General features: G+C 42.9%; 3 protein-coding genes across 3 annotated transcripts; all 3 read left to right on the top strand.

Moving 5' to 3' along the window:
* The first annotated feature begins 1,224 nt into the window (after positions 1 to 1,224).
* LOC102712155 (fe(2+) transport protein 1-like) lies at positions 1,225 to 5,025 on the top strand. The gene is made up of 2 exons (XM_040522828.1): positions 1,225 to 2,055; positions 4,277 to 5,025. The coding sequence occupies exons 1-2, from the start codon at positions 1,369 to 1,371 to the stop codon at positions 4,730 to 4,732; spliced, it is 1,143 nt and encodes a 380-aa protein (XP_040378762.1). The 5' UTR covers positions 1,225 to 1,368; the 3' UTR covers positions 4,733 to 5,025.
* Positions 5,026 to 7,226: 2,201 nt separating this feature from the next.
* On the top strand, positions 7,227 to 8,646 carry LOC102711874 (fe(2+) transport protein 2-like). Its single transcript, XM_006651605.3, has 2 exons — positions 7,227 to 7,934; positions 8,044 to 8,646. Exons 1-2 carry the CDS (start codon positions 7,227 to 7,229, stop codon positions 8,497 to 8,499), a joined length of 1,164 nt encoding a protein of 387 aa, XP_006651668.2. The 3' UTR covers positions 8,500 to 8,646.
* A 6,920-nt stretch (positions 8,647 to 15,566) lies between these two features.
* LOC102711607 (BTB/POZ domain and ankyrin repeat-containing protein NPR3) lies at positions 15,567 to 19,389 on the top strand. The gene is made up of 4 exons (XM_040522352.1): positions 15,567 to 16,654; positions 16,937 to 17,696; positions 18,138 to 18,329; positions 18,488 to 19,389. The coding sequence occupies exons 1-4, from the start codon at positions 16,112 to 16,114 to the stop codon at positions 18,763 to 18,765; spliced, it is 1,773 nt and encodes a 590-aa protein (XP_040378286.1). The 5' UTR covers positions 15,567 to 16,111; the 3' UTR covers positions 18,766 to 19,389.
* Positions 19,390 to 20,276: the final 887 nt, after the last annotated feature.

Raw genomic sequence — 20,276 nt, 5'->3', positions numbered from 1 at the left:
AACCGTTTAGATTCCAATTTTTTTTGCGAGAATAGTCACATCGACATGTACGATTACATATTTGAAATATTAAACATAGCCTAATTATAAAATAAATTTTAGATTCTGCCTTACGAGATGAATCTTTTGAGTCTAATTAATCTGTCATTAGCACACGTTGGTTGCTGTAGAACTTATGGCTAATCATATCCTAATTAGGTTCAAAAGATTCATCTCACGATTTGCTCTATAGCTGTGTAATTAGGTTTAATATTTATCTATATTTAATGCTTTATTTAGACATCTAAAAATTCGATTTGATATTTTTTTTAAAAAAAATTCGGAACTAAACTGGGCCTTAGGTACCACCGGAAAGTCAACCGTGGCACATGCAGACAGGCAGACACGATAACACCTACACCACCGGCGGGCGTACAATAATCGTACGATCCAGTACGCACGGTGTGGTAGCTTAATTAACTGCTTTTTTAGTTATAACGTTTAACTATTCGTCTTATTTAAAAATTTAATATAAATATAAAAATCACGCTTAAAGTTTTTAAGGTGAGTCACAAGCAAAATAAATAACATTTCTATATTTTTAAATAAGATAAATAGTCAAATATTATAATAAAAAATCAAACATTTTATATTAATATAAAACGGAGGAGTAATACTGTACTGCTACTATCCGCCGTAGCCGGATGCTCGTCTCAGCCGGCCGGCCGTTCGTACGTCCGTACATTAATTAATCTATCTCGTCCCAGAATATGTGGCGATTAATTTTCGCTCGTCAACTCTCTGCTCATCTCAGCTGCGCAACTGTATCTGTGTATATCTCGCGTAATCACCTCATAATGTGACGATTGTTTGGCTTATTTAGAAAAAAGTTAGAGAGCATAAAAATAAACTATGAATAAAAATTATATATATGTTGCTAGTGATTTAAAAGTCAAGAACCGAAAAATAAAATATGATGAAAAAACTCTAAACCTACTCTAAATTTAATGTTGAAGATTTAAATTTCGGCTTATAGCCCATGGTATTTTTTGATATTAGAAAATGGTCTATAGTTGATTCAAATAAGTGATATTAATATGTTGATAGAAAAACTATAGCATTTTGTATATAATTCCATTGCAAAGCAGGAGTTTTGCTAGTATCAAAGATTAATTAAAGTCAACATTTCTCAGCATCGTATCAATATATCTCTGCTTGTGAGTTAGGAGCAGCATGAATTCTCATGCTGCCTCATGGCGTCATCGAAAGATCACCACTTGGCCAGCTCAAAGGAGCAAGCTCTCTATATAACACGCTAGCTAGCTAGCTCATCCAGTGCTACACGAGCTCAAGCAAAGCAAGCAGCTAGCTAGCCAGAGCTAGCTAGCAATGGCGCCGACGACGAGGACAGTACTGGTCCTTCTCTCGGTCGCGGTGCTCTTCCTCGTCGCCGGCTTCCCCCTCCTCGCCGACGCGCAGGCCGCGGCAGTACCGGCGGCGGCGGATCAGGCGTGCGGCGCCCGGCTGGACCAGGCGGACGGCGCCGGCGCGTGCCACGACGTGCCCAAGGCGCTGCGGCTGAAGCTGATCGCCATCCCGGCCATCCTCGTGTCCAGCGTCGTCGGCGTCTGCCTGCCGCTCTTCGCCCGCTCCGTGCCGGCGCTCCGCCCCGACCGCAACCTCTTCGTCGTCGTCAAGGCCTTCGCGTCGGGGGTCATCCTCGCCACCGGCTACATGCACGTGCTCCCGGACTCCTTCAGCAGCCTCGGCTCGCCGTGCCTGCCCAGGAAGCCGTGGTCCGACTTCCCCTTCGCCGCCTTCGTCGCCATGCTCGCCGCCGTCTCCACGCTCATGGTCGACTCGCTCATGCTCACCTACTACAACCGCACCAGGCGCAGCTCCTCCTCTAGCGGCGCCGCCGGCGACACCGCCGCCGTCGCCGACCACGAGAGCCCGGACCAGGCAGCACACTGGCACGGCCACGGCCACAGCCATGGCATGGCGGTGGCCGTGGCCAAGCCCGACGACGTCGAGGCCACTCAGGTGCAGCTGCGCCGGAACCGCGTCGTCGTTCAGGTAACTTACCGTGCATTGCACCTTGCTCCCATGACATCACACCCCAACTGCGTAATTAATTAAGCTAACTTAGTGATCAATTAAGTTTTTAATTTGATCCCTACTACTCGGCCGCTGTACTTACCGACACTGTGCTTTCGACACGATATCCAAAGATTCGTGGAGATGCTTACTCCGTTCTTAAATAAATCAACTTTAAAGTTTGATCTTTGTTCTAAAATAAATTAACTTTTATATATATATATATATATATATATAAAACTATCAACCAACAAATAAAAAAATATTTCTTTTAACATCCTTTAACGTGTCACCAACCTAATACTCCCTATGTTCCACAGTAGAAAGGATTCTATATTTTTGAAAATATAAGAAAATAACAAAACTATAAGTAGTCATGTCATAAAAGGTGGAAGTTGAGAGTTTTCAAAAATTAATAGGTGACAAATAAAATAATATAAAAATTGATAAATGGGAAATGAAATATTTTTTCAAGGTCGCAAAATTCATCGATTATTTGGACAAAATTGAAGAGCAAAATGTTGATAGCATGGGACAGATGGAATGTCATTTTTATATTAATTAATGAGAGGTATTTTTGTCTTTTTCTTTCTTCGTACTATATATTGTACGGGGATTCTAAGGATTAGTTTTTCTTTTTAACGGATCGTGGGAGTAGTCATTAGCCAAGGGGGCGATTCTTTAGCTTTTTCATCCGAACACCATATTTGCCAACGCAAATATATGTTTTGTTAGCGATCTAAAAGTTAAGGCTGGAAAATATACTTCGGTGAAAAAACCTCAAAATCAACTTTAAATTTAAGATTAAAAATTTAAATTTTATTTTGTAATTATAAGTATAAGCGAAAAGATCGTGGTGAAAATTTAAAGGACGGTTCCGTAGGATCCGTAGAGAAGTCTTTGAGATAGGTTAATGGTCATGTTCAGTGAACTCATAATCGAGTTAATTAATTAACTACATGTACTAGTACTCCTACATAGCTTTAAATTGACTCGATGTTTTTTTTGTTCATATATATCTCATGAAAGAAATGACACAAGCAGACTGACTTAATTATATTCATGGAAATTTCATCATCTGGCGCTTTTTGTCGTTTTATCGTACATTACTGTAACAGGTGACGGCCAGCTAGATCAATTAGTTATCGGAACTTTTTAATTAATTCGAGAAATATAATGTTGTAAAGTAAAGAACGACGTCACTAATTTTGGACTTAGAAGTAATAATTTGTCTATGACCCGTTTTGCATGCTATATATTCAGTCGTTGCATGCAAAGTAAAATGGGGAGCTGTAATTTTGCATATATGCATGTACCTGCTAGTTTGGTTATTACCATATCAGCTATAACGAATTTAAGCTAAAGTATAGCTTAATTAAGTAAGCGAGCTTTTGTATGTTTGACTTTGGTTTATGGTGAAAACAAATAAATTAAAGCAACATATCGACACAACACCAACTAACTTGTCATGTATTCCGTACATACTGCTTGACGTTTAAATTAATTAGACGTCGTTAGCAAACGGTCAGTTTACATGGCATTTGGAATTTTATAGCTTAAGTAAGCGAGCTTTCGTATGTTTGACTTTGGTTTATGGCGACAACAAATAAAAGCAACATATCGACACGGCAACACCAACTAACTTCTCGTGTTTGCTTAAAAAAAATAACTTGTCGTGTTTTCCGTACATATTGCTTGAGGTTTAAATTAATTAGACGTCATTACAGCATCTACCAGATACTACCTATTTCACTCGTCGTACCAAATTTTAGTAATTATGCTGAAAAAATATTCTTTAAAGAGATTATCTATTGAATGTGGCATGTAATTTTAATGGTTAAACATGTCTTCTCAGTGGTCAAATCTGACAAGTCATCCTGCGACGTACTCCCTTCATCCCTAAATATTCGACGTTATTGACTTTTTTATACACGTTTGACTACTCGTTTTATTCAAAAAATTTACATAATCATTAATTATTTTTATATCATTTCATTTATTGTTAAAGATACTTTTATGTATATACATAGTTTTACAAGTTTGAAATTTTTTTAATAAAATGAATAGTCAAACATATATAAAAAATTAACGACGTCAAATATTTAGAGATATTTAGAGAGGGATCGATGCAGTAGTAGTTAAGTAAAAGCTCCAACTTTTTTTTGGTTTCAAACTATAATCGCACGGCTTCATCACGCAGGTCCTGGAGATGGGCATCGTGGTGCACTCGGTGGTGATCGGGCTGGGCATGGGGGCGTCGCAGAACGCGTGCACCATCCGGCCGCTGGTGGCGGCGATGTGCTTCCACCAGATGTTCGAGGGGATGGGCCTCGGCGGCTGCATCCTGCAGGCGGAGTACGGCGCCAGGATGAGGTCGGCGCTCGTCTTCTTCTTCTCCACCACCACGCCGTTCGGCATCGCCCTCGGCCTGGCGCTCACCAGGGTGTACAGGGACGACAGCCCGACGGCGCTCGTCGTCGTCGGCCTGCTCAACGCCGCCTCGGCCGGGCTGCTGCACTACATGGCGCTGGTGGAGCTCCTCGCCGCCGACTTCATGGGGCCCAGGCTGCAGGGCAACGTCCGGCTCCAGCTCGCCGCGTTCCTCGCCGTCCTCCTCGGCGCCGGCGGCATGTCCGTCATGGCCAAGTGGGCGTGAGCTTGGCTGATCGCCCCCGCATCCCACGGTCCGGCCGGTTGGCATGATGCATGCATGCTGCATGTTTGATTGAGTTTGGTCAGATCACTCGATCCTCAGCTGTGGCCTGTGGACATATTGTATTAGTGATAGTGTGATTCATATTTTCAGTGTTGTAGTGTGATTGTTCAGGTTTTGTTCATGTGATACGTACATTACCAACCCAAAGAACTACGGTGAGACAGCGGGCACTGTCTGACAAGGCTGTATGGGTGAAAAATATGATATCATGATTATCATATGATCATCTTGCATGTGCAGTAAAGCTATAAGCAGTCTTCCTTGGAAAAAATATATGGTAATTCCTCCGTAGAAGCAAGATGATATGATATAACACTGACATCCACCCGTGTCTTAAAAAACTGTTTTCAATTTAAGAATGCAAAACAAGGAGTCAAGATTACCTCAAGTACTGCAGAAGAACTAGTACCCCGAAGTACTGCAGCTCCTTTTCTAAAAAAAAAGTACTGCAGCAGAACTGTTATTTAGAATGCTCCCTCTGTTTTACAATATAATACTTAATTTCTAGCCTTGACTAGATGCTAATGAATCTAAACATATATATAAATTATATATATTAATTAATTAATAAATTTAGACAAGACTAACAAATGCAGTAAGAGACGAGGAGTGTGCGTCGTGCTCGTGCAGACTGCAAGGTGGAGTGGACCACACTCGCTGCGGTTGTGGCCGGCCGGCGGCCGCCGGCGCTCCCGGTTTCGCGCGCGTCGGCGTGGGGCGGGGTGATCTCGTGGGCTGGGCAGATTTGTCCACCTGCGGGTGGAATTGCAATGGGCTTGGGACGTTAGCAAGAAGGAATTACTTGGGCCGTCCCATCTTCGTTGAACCGATCCGCCGAGTGCTAAGAAAGAGCACACCAAACTCGTATACTGCTGCTCCTTTTGCCATAATTAATTAAAGAAGTTTATTCATGGTAGGATTGCCCACAGAACTTAAGAACCTCTTAACATCGCTCACGACCGCACTGATGTTAATCTCCCCCGGAATCCTACAAGGTAGGTTCCCTAGTTTACCAAAAACACTGTCGATGTCATCAATTTAGCTAGTTTTAGATATCGAACACGACTTGAGTAATACGTACGAACAGATTACAGATAGTTGACCTGTACACATTAGCATATATTACTGTTAATTATTAACTAGAGTGTCTTTGCAAAAAGAGGCCATGCATGCAAGACAATGGGTGCACCGAATATATAAGTCGCCACGCTTATCCAAGCACCATGACATGAGCAAAATATTGGGCAAAATAGGGGCAACCGCAAGTGGCGTCTTCGTCTAGGCCGGTGGCCATGCATCCCGGCCTCCGGCGCCCGCAGCATCGTCCGGAAACCGGCGGCGCGGCGCACGTCGGGCGCCCACCGGAAAACCCTCCTCTCCACGTCGCCGGCCGCTGCCGCCTGGGCCCGGGAAGAGCGGGCCCGCCGCTGTCAGTGACGGGTCCGGCGAGGCGGCGCGTGGCGCGCGCGTGCTCCAGGGAGCGCGGAGCCGTACGGCACGCGACGCGGACGGTGGCGGCGCGTGTCCTCCCCGTTGCCGGCTCGTGCCCTCCGTGACTTTACCACTGTGCCCTTCACTAGAAGCGAGTATAATAATTGATGTTAGCGAACTTCAAAATTATCATGTAATATTTATATTTATATGTAGAATAAAGAAAATGAGATTAAAAAAAGAGCTATAGATTTACGATCATTTATAACACAAGCTCTAAAATACTGAGTATGTATGAAAAATAGAATATACATTAAAAATATATAATATATTTATACGTATGATTCTATATTTGCTATAATAACGTTAAATGTTTGGGGCTAGGCGGCTAGCAGGTCTAATGACCTTGCTCGGTGGATCTGCCTCGAGATTCGTGCACCGGAGCATGCACCTCACCTGGCATGCATGCATGGCCATTTTCGTGTGTCCACTAGGGCACGTAAAAGACTCTTATTATCGTCTCTATCGCTGCATGCTCGCTGATGTGTAAGAGAGAGGATATGAGAGAGAAAAGTGGTTGTTTTATATGGAATCGGCAAAACGTTGACTCTTTGGCGTATAAAACGAGAAGATAACCATAAAATCTGCTTTGTACGTGGGCTGACTCTAATCAGATACCCTGATCAGATGGAATGTGAACGAGGAATTAATTAGCCTGTAATTATAAATAGTCAGCTTGAAAGACTAACTTTTATATGAGAAGTTTTTTCTGCTGACGTGGCTTGAGATAGAGCTCATAATGGACTCTACCATTGAACGTGGCCTTAGCTAATTAATCCTTAAGCAATCTGAATAAATTAAGTCGTTAATTGAACTGATGTGATCCACTATAAAAAGCCTTGCTAATAAGCACTAGATGTGCAAGGCACGACCTTAATTTCCTTAAGCAGCTTAGTTAAGATCGGAGCTGTATATAGAATTATAGATCAACACGTAGTGGATCATGTCTTCGCGACGGCAAACACGACTGCTCGTCTTCTTTGCGCTGCTAATCTTCTCCTCTGTTGCCGCCGCCGTCACTACTTCTGACGCGCCAAGCGATGCCGATCACCAAACTGCACCGCCGGCCGCCGCGCGGCACGCGGCGTGCGGTGGTCCGGCCGTGGGAGGCAGATGCCACAGCGTCGCCAGGGCGCTCCGCCTGAAGCTGATCGCCATCCCGACGATCCTCGCCGCCAGCGTCGTCGGCGTGTGCCTGCCGCTGTTCTCCCGCTCCGTGCCGGCGCTCCGCCCGGACGGCAACCTCTTCGTCGTCGTGAAGGCATTCGCGTCGGGGGTCATCCTCGGCACCGGGTACATGCACGTGCTCCCGGACTCGTTCAGCGACCTCAGCTCGCCGTGCCTGCCCGCGAAGCCCTGGGCGGAGTTCCCGTTCACGGCGTTCGTCGCCATGCTTGCCGCTGTGTTCACGCTCATGGTGGACTCGCTGATGCTCACGCTCCACACCCGTGCGGGCGCGGGGCGGGCCAACGGCGCCGCCGTCGCGCACCACGGCCACGACGGAAGCCCTGTGGTGGTGCACGGGCACTGTCACGCGCCGGGCCAACCAGACGTCGCGGCGCTGTCGACGACGGAGGCGGCGGACAAGGGCGGCGACTTCGAGGCGGGCAATACCAACACGCAGCTGCTCAGGAATCGCGTCATTGTGCAGGTAATCACGCTGAACGCTTGCTGCTGCCCATGCACAATGCAACCATGCAATCACTGGCACACGTACGCTGATCACACAGTGACACTCATGGCGCCTTGTTCGCTGTCAGGTTCTGGAGATGGGAATCGTGGTGCACTCGGTGGTGATCGGGCTCGGCATGGGCGCGTCGCAGAACGCGTGCACCATCCGGCCGCTGGTGGCGGCGCTCTGCTTCCACCAGATGTTCGAGGGGATGGGCCTCGGCGGCTGCATCCTGCAGGCGGAGTACGGCGCCAGGATGAGGTCGGCGCTCGTCTTCTTCTTCTCTACCACCACGCCGTTCGGCATCGCCCTCGGCCTGGCGCTCACCAGGGTGTACAGGGACGACAGCCCGACGGCGCTGATCGTCGTCGGCCTGCTCAACGCCGCCTCGGCCGGGCTGCTGCACTACATGGCGCTGGTGGATCTCCTCGCCGCCGACTTCATGGGGCCCAGGCTGCAGGGCAACGTCCGGCTCCAGCTCGCCGCGTTCCTCGCCGTCCTCCTCGGCGCCGGCGGCATGTCCGTCATGGCCAAGTGGGCTTGACCCGCGTCAGAATAGGTTTCGAAGACACGTGCATCAGGTGAAGGTGACATTGTATATGCTACGACATGCGCGCGATATCGCCATGGATCGTTGCCGTGCGCGTATATCGGTCTCGACGGCCACTTTCTCTGTAACCTTTCGCTTGAATAAAAGGAGACGAAAAAGAACAACAGGAAAAGATGCTGGAAATTGTCTTGTTCTGATGCGTGTTTGTTCGATCTCATGTTACCTCCGTTACTTCATGTTTGACGTTATTAACTTTTTTATACGTGTTTGACTATCTGTCTTATTTATAAAATTATTAATTATTTTTGTATCATTTCATTTATTGTTACATATATTTTTATGCATATATATAGTTTACATATTTGAAAAAAATTTGAATAAGATAAATAGTGAAATGTGTATAAAAAGATCAACATCATCAAACATTTAGTGACGGAGGGAGTACGTCTTTATTATCTTTAATTTCAAGTTTGTGTGACCGTATACCATGGTTGACAGAAATGGATTCTAATATATCATTGCACACACACACCAACAATTATGCATTCAGAGATGAGCGCTGCAAGCGGGAAGCCTACGACCTAAAAGCTGCCTGGGCCGTTCCCGACTTCTTCATTCCGGCCCATGGGCGGGCACTCGTGACTGCACGAGGCAGCAAAACGCGGAAAGGAGCCGAACGCCGAAAGACCCAATCAAACAGACGACCAGAAAGAGAAAGGAAATATCAAAAAAAAGAAAAAAAAAAAGCAGCCACGACCACAGTACCCCCACACGTTCACATCGGTGCAGGCCACACTCACTCCCTTTTCCCTGCTTTTTTTTTTCTGGAGGGCATCGCATCACTGTGTATGCCACACGAGAATAACCATAACCGGATACAAGAAGTATACCGCTGACGGGGAGAGTGATCCGAAAGTCGCTATTTTATCATCTTCAACGTGGCTACGCTGTAATCACTTTTAATTTTGGCTTTACTATGATGCCATTTCTAATTTTTTATCTTCACTAAAATACCAATTTTAAACTGGCACAACACGCTAAAATGATATTTCTCTCATTTCTTCTCAAAAAAAAAATCAATTAGACACGATTTTATGGTGAAATGACATTTTTACCCACGGCCCATTGATTGAAAACACACACAACTCAATTCACCTTCAAAATTAACTCTAGAGAAAACCCAAAACCCTAACGTAACTTTATAACTATGTTGTGCTACTATTGGAATGTTAATCAAGTAAAGTACTCAAATTTTATTGGAGCTCTTGAGATGATGATTGAGTAGTGTATTGGTCCATCTATAATTTTGTTTTCATATGTATTTTGGTTTGCAATAAATATATGGCTTGACTTAGCCACCTTATTTGATATTATAAGCTTAAGTATATTTTTTGTTTTCAAAAATATTTCTCCAATCACCCACACCGTTATTGGTTGGACTAGGTGATTAACTAACACTCCCACAGACAATTTGGTAAGCTCACCACGGAATACAGAGAAAAAAACATTTTGTGTGACATGAAATGGATGAAAATGATATTTTTTAGCGTACTGCAACGTTCGGAGAATGTTATTTTAGCAAAGGGAGCAAATTCAAAGCTAGCAATGACACTAGCGAAATCACATTTTAAGGATGACAAAATAGCAATTTTCTACCGTAGGCTAACGGCTATACTAACGTTTGCTCGTTAACCTTTTTGCCATGGGCCCAAGGTGTGCCTAACATAGTTCAGGAGCCGATGACGACATTTAAAATGTCTGACACACTATAACTTGAATTATAATTTTATATATTTAAATAAAATTTTTAAATAAACAAATTGTTATATATAGGCTCAAAAGTCAACGACATAAATAAAAAACTGAGAAAGTAATAGACACTACTCGCCTAATATAAATATTATTATATTTAAATTTAATGCCATAACTATCTCATTAGATATTGTAAATAGTCTAGAAACCATTCTCATACCAGATCTGATTGCTCTCTCTTTATTTATTTATTCCCTTGACATATTATTTTTTTATCTTCTAGGATAATTTATTTAATTTTATAAATACCATTATATTATGTTCTTTCATAATGTAATACTGTAACACATTTTGGCCTAGTATAGATTCATACGAATGCTAATAATTTAGACATATATATATAAATTATATGTATTCATCAATTGATAAATTTAGAAAGACTAGAAAATCTTTTTATATAATATAAAAAGAAGATAGTACGTGAAAAAAAAGCAGTATCTGAAGTCTTTAAAGCCGCTGGGATTTGGAGCTCCTAGAGCTTTTCTGCCTGCCGTGGCTACCAGACACGCCATCCCTGCCCTTTTTTTAACTGTATATTTTAATTAGTTAACTACATATTTTAATTAAAACTCCATACATGTTTACCGCAACGCGCGCGATTCATTATACTTGTCGTGATGCATGCGTCGTCGTTGACTCGGAGGAGAAGAAAAAAGCTTCCCACTTCCGACGTCTCGTCGTCCGATTCGCTCGCACGTTCTCCACTTTCACTCCGCCGCCGCCGCTGTGCCTGTCGCGGTGTTGCCGCTTGCTTTTTTCTTTCTCTCTCTCTGTTTGGCCCGCGGCGCACGTGAGGCTACCGGAAGGTGTTGCATTGCACGCGCTGCAACGTGCGCGCGCCGGCCGCGCGGGATACGCTGCCTCCTTGCACAGCAGCCTCCCGTGAAACATGAGGCCTAGTTCAGAGCACTAAATAGAGCCTTAATATTGAGTAAATAAAAACTAATGATGTGTATGCAATGGTTGTATTGGAAAAACACTCATGTCGCTTCAAAAAATTTAGAATTTAGACCGAACCTTTATTTTCTTGTGGAATAAAATCTTAAAGAACTAAACTGTCAAGATAACTTAGACTAATTAAAAAACCTAAAACTATTACATATAGTTTGTATACTTTATAAATCTTGGTGCCCATGATTTTTAAGGCCCCTGTGCAGTCGCCCACCTCGCACGGCCCCCAGACGCCGCTGCCTCCCGTCGTAAGTCAATCGATCAAGCTCTTGCCCTTGCCTCCCACTAGTTTTGGGTTTGGACTTTCAGAGGGGTGGGGCTACTCACAATTTTACTACTCATTGTTTACTTTTGATATTGATCAAATGTTTAATTTTTTATTCTTCTACGAAACACGCGCGTAATGCATGGAGGGCTGTGGGGAGGGTATGTACGTGATTTTTGACTTATGTGCATGTCTTCGGTTTATCATCTAACGATAGTGATTGGATTTTATCGATGGAATTAGAATTTTCAAATATTTGATCACTAGGCAGACCCCTCATTCTTTGTTTGACGTCGTTGACTTTTTATCTATATTTGATCATTTGTTTTATTTAAAAAAATTATATAATTATTTACTATTTTATTATGATTTGGTTTATTATATATATAATTTTGTACTTTTGGACAAAACTTTTAAATAAAAAGAATTGTCAAATGCAAATAAAAAATCAACGGCATCAAAAAACGGAGGGAGTAGTAGAATCAACTGCTATGTAAATTTATATTAGAACTAATATATATAATAAATTAGATATTAAGGTTGGTTCTAATATTTTTTATCTCTATCTTTCGCTTATGTATTTTCTATTTTCTTTTTCACGTAAACTTATAGTCAACGTATAATTTTTCATAATTTAATACTACCTCCGTTCATATTGTAAGTCTTTCTAGATTTGTCTAAATTCATTGATTGATGAATACATACTTTATATATGTGTCTAGATTCATTATCATCTATATAAATCTAGGAAATGCTAGAAAAACTTACATTGTGGAACAGAGGGAGTAGAAGACATCGTTAATTGATTGTTTATTTTATTGACAAAACTTATATAATTATGATTGAGTTTATAACTAGACATATTTCTTAAGTATAACTTAATTTTTACATATTGATATTTTAGATAAAATAAATGGTTAAGTATGTAAAAAATATGAGGACTGCTAGGCGACGATATTCCGTCCGAACGGGATAACTAAAATAGATCGTGTTCATGCATCCACGCGTCACCCCCGCCTCCACACGTCTCCCGCCTTCACGCGGTGTGCGGCACTCTGCGGCAACGCATCACCTGCCTCCACGCGTCGCTCGCATCCACGCCGCTTGCCTACCTCCACGTGCCGCACGCCTCCACCGCCTCCGATGCATCTCGCGCCGCCATACATCGCTGGTACTAAATGATACCCCTGGTATGATACCAGATGATACCAACTGGTATCATGCCATAGATCTGTTCGACAAGTGCTACTTGAGGGATATAAAGTACAACATGATACCAGGTGGTACCTGGCAGTACCATATGATATCAGCATATATCAACATGTATCAGTAAGTATCGATAGGTATCACTTGATTCTCATATGGAAATCTAGATGATATGGATTAATATCAACATGTGTCAGATAATGCCAAAAGATACCAGAAGGTATCAGCAGGTATCAACTTAGTAGATTCTAAGTGGTATCACGTGATACCAAAAGGTATTAACGTGCATCAAACAATATTAATAGGTATCGATTGATCACATAAGGATACCAGAAGACATTCACACTCACGCAAGCAAAGCTAAGCCAAATACGAAACAATTGTTGGGTTCGTCTAGCTAGTTGGCTCTAGCTAGGCGTCAATGTAGAGTGAGCCAGACAGCCAGTGCAGCTTCGATCATGGCGGTGGCAACGGCAACCTCAGCATACGCGTGCACATGGAAATCTCGCCTCTTCGGCGTCCTGCTAGCACCAGTGGTGGAGGCGGCACCCTCGCTAACCGCTGCCAGGACATCGATGTTGTCGGGTCGTCGCCGTCTCGGGCCGTCTATAGCTTCGACGGTGTTGCCGAAGGCATCTGGGTGCCGTACCACACTGCAGCAAAGCTACAAAAGCGCATGTGGCAAAATTTATTTAAAGATGCCGTCCGAACAGAATACCGTTCTTCGGTCTTTCTAAAGAAACATTAATGTTCTCATCTATTTATTTAATATGATCGAAGTAATTTGGTATAGTAGCTGCTCTTATGTCGGCAATCCGGCCTTGTGCGCTGGAGTGGACCCCTGGGGTGCTCCTCAAAACTCCCGCAGCTAGCGAGCAACTCTCACTTGAATCTGCGTCCGGGTTTGGGTGGCATTGGTTCCGGGTTTGGGTGGCACTGGTGGTAGGGGCGGAAACTCGTTTTCGTTTATGATTATGTTAATAATATAAAAGTTAAATTTTTTAAGTTAAAATTAATTTTAGGTATTTTTATCGTAGTTTATTTTAAATTATCTTTACTTATAAATATATTGTTTCGTTTATTTTTTAAGATAAATGAAAAGATAGGCACCGATAATTTTCTTTTTTCGATTTGCAGCACCCGATAATTGATTACCACTGGTACTGCATTCTGTTCTTTTTGTTCGGGCTCCGTGTGACTGTGTGAGCCTTACGCGAGTTTGCTGCTGCTGCTGCTGTCATGTTAGCCTGGCACGAGATTTAGATACGAGTGCACGACGGTAGCGTGGAACCCCACACATACTGCTGTACTGTACAGTAGTGCGGCTGATATGTGGGCCCAGCAGATAATCCCCGCCGCCCAAACATACCTTACCTTTTTGGTGTTAGCTTATATCTCGTTTCGAGCCGTGTTTCATTTGATAATCCCTTTCGATGTTTAAGTGTTAAACATAAGAGTGATACAGCTGTTGGGTCAGCCTAACTATTCAGGTTCTGTGGCGCGCGCTCGTCTGAGCCTTGGTCATTTTAGGATTAGAACAAGATACATGACAAAAATATCTCTTATTTATTTTTCTGAGCCACACTTTTAACAAATTCAGCAGATCACCTATGATGGAAGAGAAAAATGGGTTCCAACATGTCACCCATATTGAAAAAAAAACCTTCAAATATAAATGTTCTCTTTTTCCTCCATATCTCAATATCCAATCACAAGAGTTAAGAGCAATAATAACATGAGTAAATATGTGTGCAAAATATTAATAATATATATATGGATGTTTTGTTCGAGCGATATATGATATGGATAGAAAATTTATTTTGGATGATCATTTAAATGGTAATTTAGTTAATGAAATTTAGATGATCTGCGGCTTTTCAGCGACACGTATCCGTTCCTTTGGTTAGAAAACTGTAGTGTACAATTAGCAATTACAGATCGATAGTTCAAGCTTTATATTTTTGTTTTTCTCGTGGTTATAAGTTAAAATTTATATTTTTAATTTTAAAACTAAAATTGTTTTTATAATTTTTCTTCATAGTTTATTTTTTCTTTACTAAAAATCATGATATATATATATATATATAGATTTTGTTTCAAAATAGTTATTTTATAAATATAACATTTGATTTTTAATTAAAAGAAAGCCAACTAATGAGGGCCTTCATCCCTGGGTCGGTCTAATGCGCGGGCAACCACAAGCCACCCTCCCATGAGATCGGTTTTAGAACATATATGCATAGATATAGGTTACTACACGCGTGCACACACACATAGATATTTTATACATACAAACTTTATACTTATAAAATTTAAGCATACATGCTTACGCATATATCTTTATACATGTAAACTCTTCTCTATAAAAATATAATAGATACAAATGTTACATATACACTAAAACATTATAGATATAAACTTAATATATAGAAATCTCTCTATATATAAATTTATGTATGAAAACATAAAATAAAAAATACAAATTTTATACAAATAAAGTAAAAAAAACATGTTTCGGGCCTATTCGCGTTCAGCCTCTCCCCGCGGACGCCCGGCAATTAGCCTATTCTTTCGTCCCCTCCCCAAGTCAAGTCAAGGTCGTCGCCTGGCCTCCCCCTCACCGCAGCCGCACTGCACGAACACACACACACCCCCCCCCCCTCACTGACACGCAGGCCCCATCCTCTTTCACAGCAGCCAGCCAGGTCGGCGGTCGCAGTATTCCTTCCTCGCCGAAGCGACGGCGACTATTTCTCCCCCGACGACGTCACCGCCCGTGACGCGGGCTGCACCGTCACGGCCAGCCCACCCGCATCGCGTCACCGTCGCCCCCCGCTCCCTCCCCACGACAAGGCCAAGCGCGCACGTTCTTGTTTCCTTCTCGCCCGCGGAGACGACGCGACGGAGCCAGGGGCGAGGAAGAAAGACACGCGCGAAATTTCCGGATAAGACCAGCGCCGGCGGCGGCGCTGGCAGCCTTTCGTCTTCTGGCTTCTGTGCTCCGACCTTCGCTGCTCCCGCGAATCCGCTTCGCCTAGGCTTTTGCTGCGGCTCGATTTGGTTATGCTTGGCTGATTTTGAGCGCGCGCGCGCGTGCGGGCGTGTGTGCTTCTTTTCCCTTTTCTGGGAGGAGAGTTTGCCGTTCTTGGTTTAGTTTTTTTGGGAACCTTGAACCGTTTCTTGTTCGATTCTGGGAAAAAATTATGCTTGATTTGGCTGTTCCTCCGCTGTTTTGGAGTTAATTCGGGAGGTTTTTGATTTGGTGTAAAAGTCTTTGATCTTTGGAGCTTCTCTGAGTTCGGATTTTTTTGCTTGCACAACTGCAAGAATCATGAGGGAGAAGTAGATTCTAGAAGCTTCTAGATTCTCCTCATGGAGACGTCGACCATAAGCTTCTCCTCCTCGTCGCCGCCGTCGCCGCCGCAGCCGGCTGCAGCCAACCTCGACGCCGTCAGCCTCGACCGCCTCAGCAGAAACCTCGAGCACCTCCTCGACCCGGCCTTCCTCAACTGCACGGACGCCGAGATCATCCTCGCCACTGGAGGCGGCGGGGACCCCGGCGCCGCCGCCGTCGGCGTCCACCGCTGCATCCTCGCCGCCAGGAGCCGCTTCTTCTACGACCATTTCTCTTCCGCCCCCGCCGCCGGCGGCGGCGGCGCCGGCGAAAAGCCGCAGCTGAAGCTCGACGGGCTGGTCCCCGGCGGGCGCCACATCGGGCGAGACGCCCTCGTCGCCGTTCTTGGGTACCTGTATACCGGCCGCCTCAGGTCGGCATCCCCTGAGGCGGCCGTCTGCTTGGACAACGGCGTCGACGGGTGCACCCACGACGCGTGCCGGCCGGCGATCGACTTCATCGTCGAGTCCACGTACGCCGCCTCAGGCTTCCAGATCTCCGAGCTTGTCTCCCTCTTCCAGGTAATCAGCTACCAAAACATCTTCTTTGCACTCATGGTACTCAAGCAACTTCACTTCAGGAAAAAAAAAAAACGAAATTGCAGGATGGTGTTATAAACTGGCTGTAAATTAGTGTCCGAATTTGCAAACAATTCATGGAACGAGTTGCTGGGTACTAACACAGATGGATATTTAGTATCTGTATTTGTTGCAAACAATTCATCATTCTGTTGAATGAGTAGCTCAGTAACACAGATAAATGTGAATCCCTAAATTCTAACTAATCGGGTTCTTATGTCGCAGCGTCGACTGTCTGATTTCGTGTTCAAAGCTTTGGCTGAGGATATACTGCCAATTCTTATAGTTGCCGCCACCTGCCAGCTTCCAGACCTGCTAAATCAATGTATCCAAAGGGTTGCCAACTCAAATGTTGACAATCGCTACCTCGAGAAGCAGCTTCCAGATGATATATATGCCAAGGTGAAGGAGGTTCGTGTGCCTGATGAATCACACACTGCCATTCTGGACCCTGAACATGAGAAAAGGGTCCGGAACATCCACAAGGCCTTGGATTCTGATGATGTTGACCTTGTTGGCATGCTTCTAAAAGAGTCTCCGGTTACCTTGGATGATGCATTTGCCATACACTATGCCGCAGCCTACTGTGAGCCCAAAGTGTTGGCAGAATTGCTGAAACTGGACTCTGCTAATGTGAATCTGAAGAATTCAAGTGGATACACGCCGCTTCATATGGCTTGCATGAGACGAGAACCGGATATCATCGTTTCGCTTATAGAAAAGGGGGCCTCTGTGCTGGAAAGGACACAAGACGGGCGTGATGCTCTTACAATCTGCAAGAGATTAACAAGAGAGAAAGACCGCAATGAGAAGGCAGAAAGGTGCAAGGAGAGAAGCAAGGCCTACTTGTGCATCGGCATCTTACAGCAAGAAATAAAGAGGAAATTATTCATTTTGCAGGACCAGATGTCTTCAGAGGAGTCAATTGTTACACCTCTGCTGTATGAGAATTTTCACATGAGGCTACTAAACTTGGAGAATAGAGGTCAGCACATATTTATCTTGGTTTGTCATTTTGAAGCGTTTGCAACAACTTACTGATGTCTATAAAAGTTGCCGATTATCCTAGTCCATCTTTTACATTGATTAATTTTATATCCTAGAGTGTGTTTTTACATATTGGTGCCTTTTTCGTTCTTGAATTTGGAAACATATTTCTGTTGAGCTAATTTGTCATTGTATTCTCAGTAACTTCAGTGGGCATAAGTTCTATCTGTACTGATATGTATATTTCATCTGCATCAAAGACTCTCGTTTCTTTTATGATAGCAATATGCTCCACCAACTTAATATGACATGCAGCACAAAAGAGGGAACCTAATTCAGCATCAGTGGGCATTACAATTTTGATTTTTCCCCCTTTCCAGCTAGAGGCTAGAATAACAATTCTGAAATCACGCCTGAAGTCTATTTCTGTGCCTTGCAGTTGCCTTTGCAAGAATATTTTTCCCTTCAGAAGCCAAGCTTGTCATGCGAATAGCACGAGCTGACTCAACTGAAGAGTTTGCTGGTCTCACATCAGCTAGTTTCAGTAAACTGAAGGAGGTTGACCTAAATGAGACCCCCACAATGCAAAACAAGAGGTTACGTGAACGCCTTGATGCCTTGACAAAAACAGGTCATTGTTTAAACTTATAATCGTGCATCTATTATAAAGTTCGTCAAACACTTTTGTACTGTATATGGTAAATATATGCACCTGCATGTCGACATATAAGCTTCCAGAGTATCTGCAGCTCTCTACCGTTCTTTAATAAACCCCTGTTTATGCTCCAGTTGAGCTTGGGCGACGGTACTTCCCACACTGTTCAGACGTTCTCGACAAGTTTCTCAATGAAGAATCCACCGATTTGTTCTTCCTTGAAAGTGGCACAGCAGAGGACCAGCAAACCAAGAGGATGCGCTTTTCTGAACTCAGAGAGGATGTTCGGAAGGCCTTCAGCAAAGATAAGGCAGCTGGAGCTGCAATATCTTCCTCAACATCGGCATCGTCATCACCTCGGACTGAAGGAAAGGTTAGACCTGGCAACAGGAAAGGGAAGTTTTCACGGTAATACCAGGAGTGAAGTCTAATCTGCAGGGTAGCTTCTGCTGCGCTGCAACATCCTCATCTTCACCAGCAATGCTTGATACTTGATAAAAAGGGGGTAAACAGGGCCTTAGAAAATGGAAGTTATTATGGTAATATCAGAAGTCCAATCTGTTGAACTTGCACAGCTTCAGAAATGGTGGAGAAAAGGAAAGTAGGGTGGCTGCTTTGACAGGTAGGGGGTGCAATGGAACTACTTATCCAAGAAAAAACTGAAAGCATATCTGCAATAGCGTGCTTACTTGCAGAGCATTTCTTATAGTCGCTGTGATCTGACATAATGGCATGGATTTTGGTATGCTAAAAATAATTGCCAATGGTCACTTTCACAATGGGTGTAGCCCTCTTGTAATGTTTTTAACTAATTAGTTAAGTGCTGCTAGAGTGTAACAGTTTTGGTATGAATTGACTTCCACTATGTCTGAAAATGTTTATGCGGTAACTTTAGAGTTACTATTTTATATTTATACCATCTGCTTAGTTCCTTCTTTTGTGTCAGTGATGTGGCTAGTTCCTAGTCCCTCAGGCTTAATCTAGTGCTGACAATGGAAAACTAGAATAAGGAATGTGAGTGTTAAACTGTTGAGTAGGGCAATCCTCTTATTCCCTTTAACTGAAACCATATCCAGACTCAAATTAATGATATATTTAACTGACTTTATGCATTTATGTAATATTGAGCAAATTTCATAGAACTCCAAGCGTATTTCGATCAAACTACCTTAAAACTGCATATTTAAGGTGTTATATCATAAAACTACATATTAAGCATTAAAAAAAAATACAGTTTTAGAGTTTAAATACCTAGCACTACTATTATATTAGAGCTATAAATGTTGTAGTTTTGTAATTAAATTTGTCATAAACTTGTAGTATTGGGATAATTTTTATTTTTAGGAAAAATTGCAAAGATGCCATTATAATTTTGTAAAATTGGAGATATGTCAATGACTCGTGCGGATCCCATATGTTATTGAGATACCAATGACATATTTTTAACTTTGTAAAATTATAATGGCACGTTTACAAATTTCTAATTTTTATTACTCAATTTGTAGTTTTATTATCCGTAATTTTGTGATAATTTAATGCTAAATATATGGTTTCATTGGTTTAATTTATAGTTTTATGAGTTTGGTCAAAGTATATATAGTTTCCTGAAATGTATTATGTAATGAAATATGCCCTTGTGGACAAAGTAAAAGATTCATCACATGCTTGATCTGTTATACTACTGCATCTCTCGTCATCCATGTGAGATGTTCTTCCCTGCCCCTACAGTATCTTGAGCATGTGTCGGTTGCATTCTCTTTTGTAGATGTATGAAGATAAAGACAAAAGATCTTTTGAATTTTTAATAGCTATTTAATGGTATAAACTATAGAATTAGCTATCGTAAAGTTGAAAATTTACATCAGAAATAGAAATATAAAATGATGAACTTTATATAGAAAAATACATCATTCAGTCGCTCGG

This window comes from Oryza brachyantha, chromosome 3 (assembly GCF_000231095.2).
Source record: "Oryza brachyantha chromosome 3, ObraRS2, whole genome shotgun sequence".
Lineage (NCBI taxonomy): Eukaryota > Viridiplantae > Streptophyta > Magnoliopsida > Poales > Poaceae > Oryza > Oryza brachyantha.
Note: the sequence above shows the minus strand (reverse complement) of the source record. Positions and strands in the feature narration are given on the sequence as shown.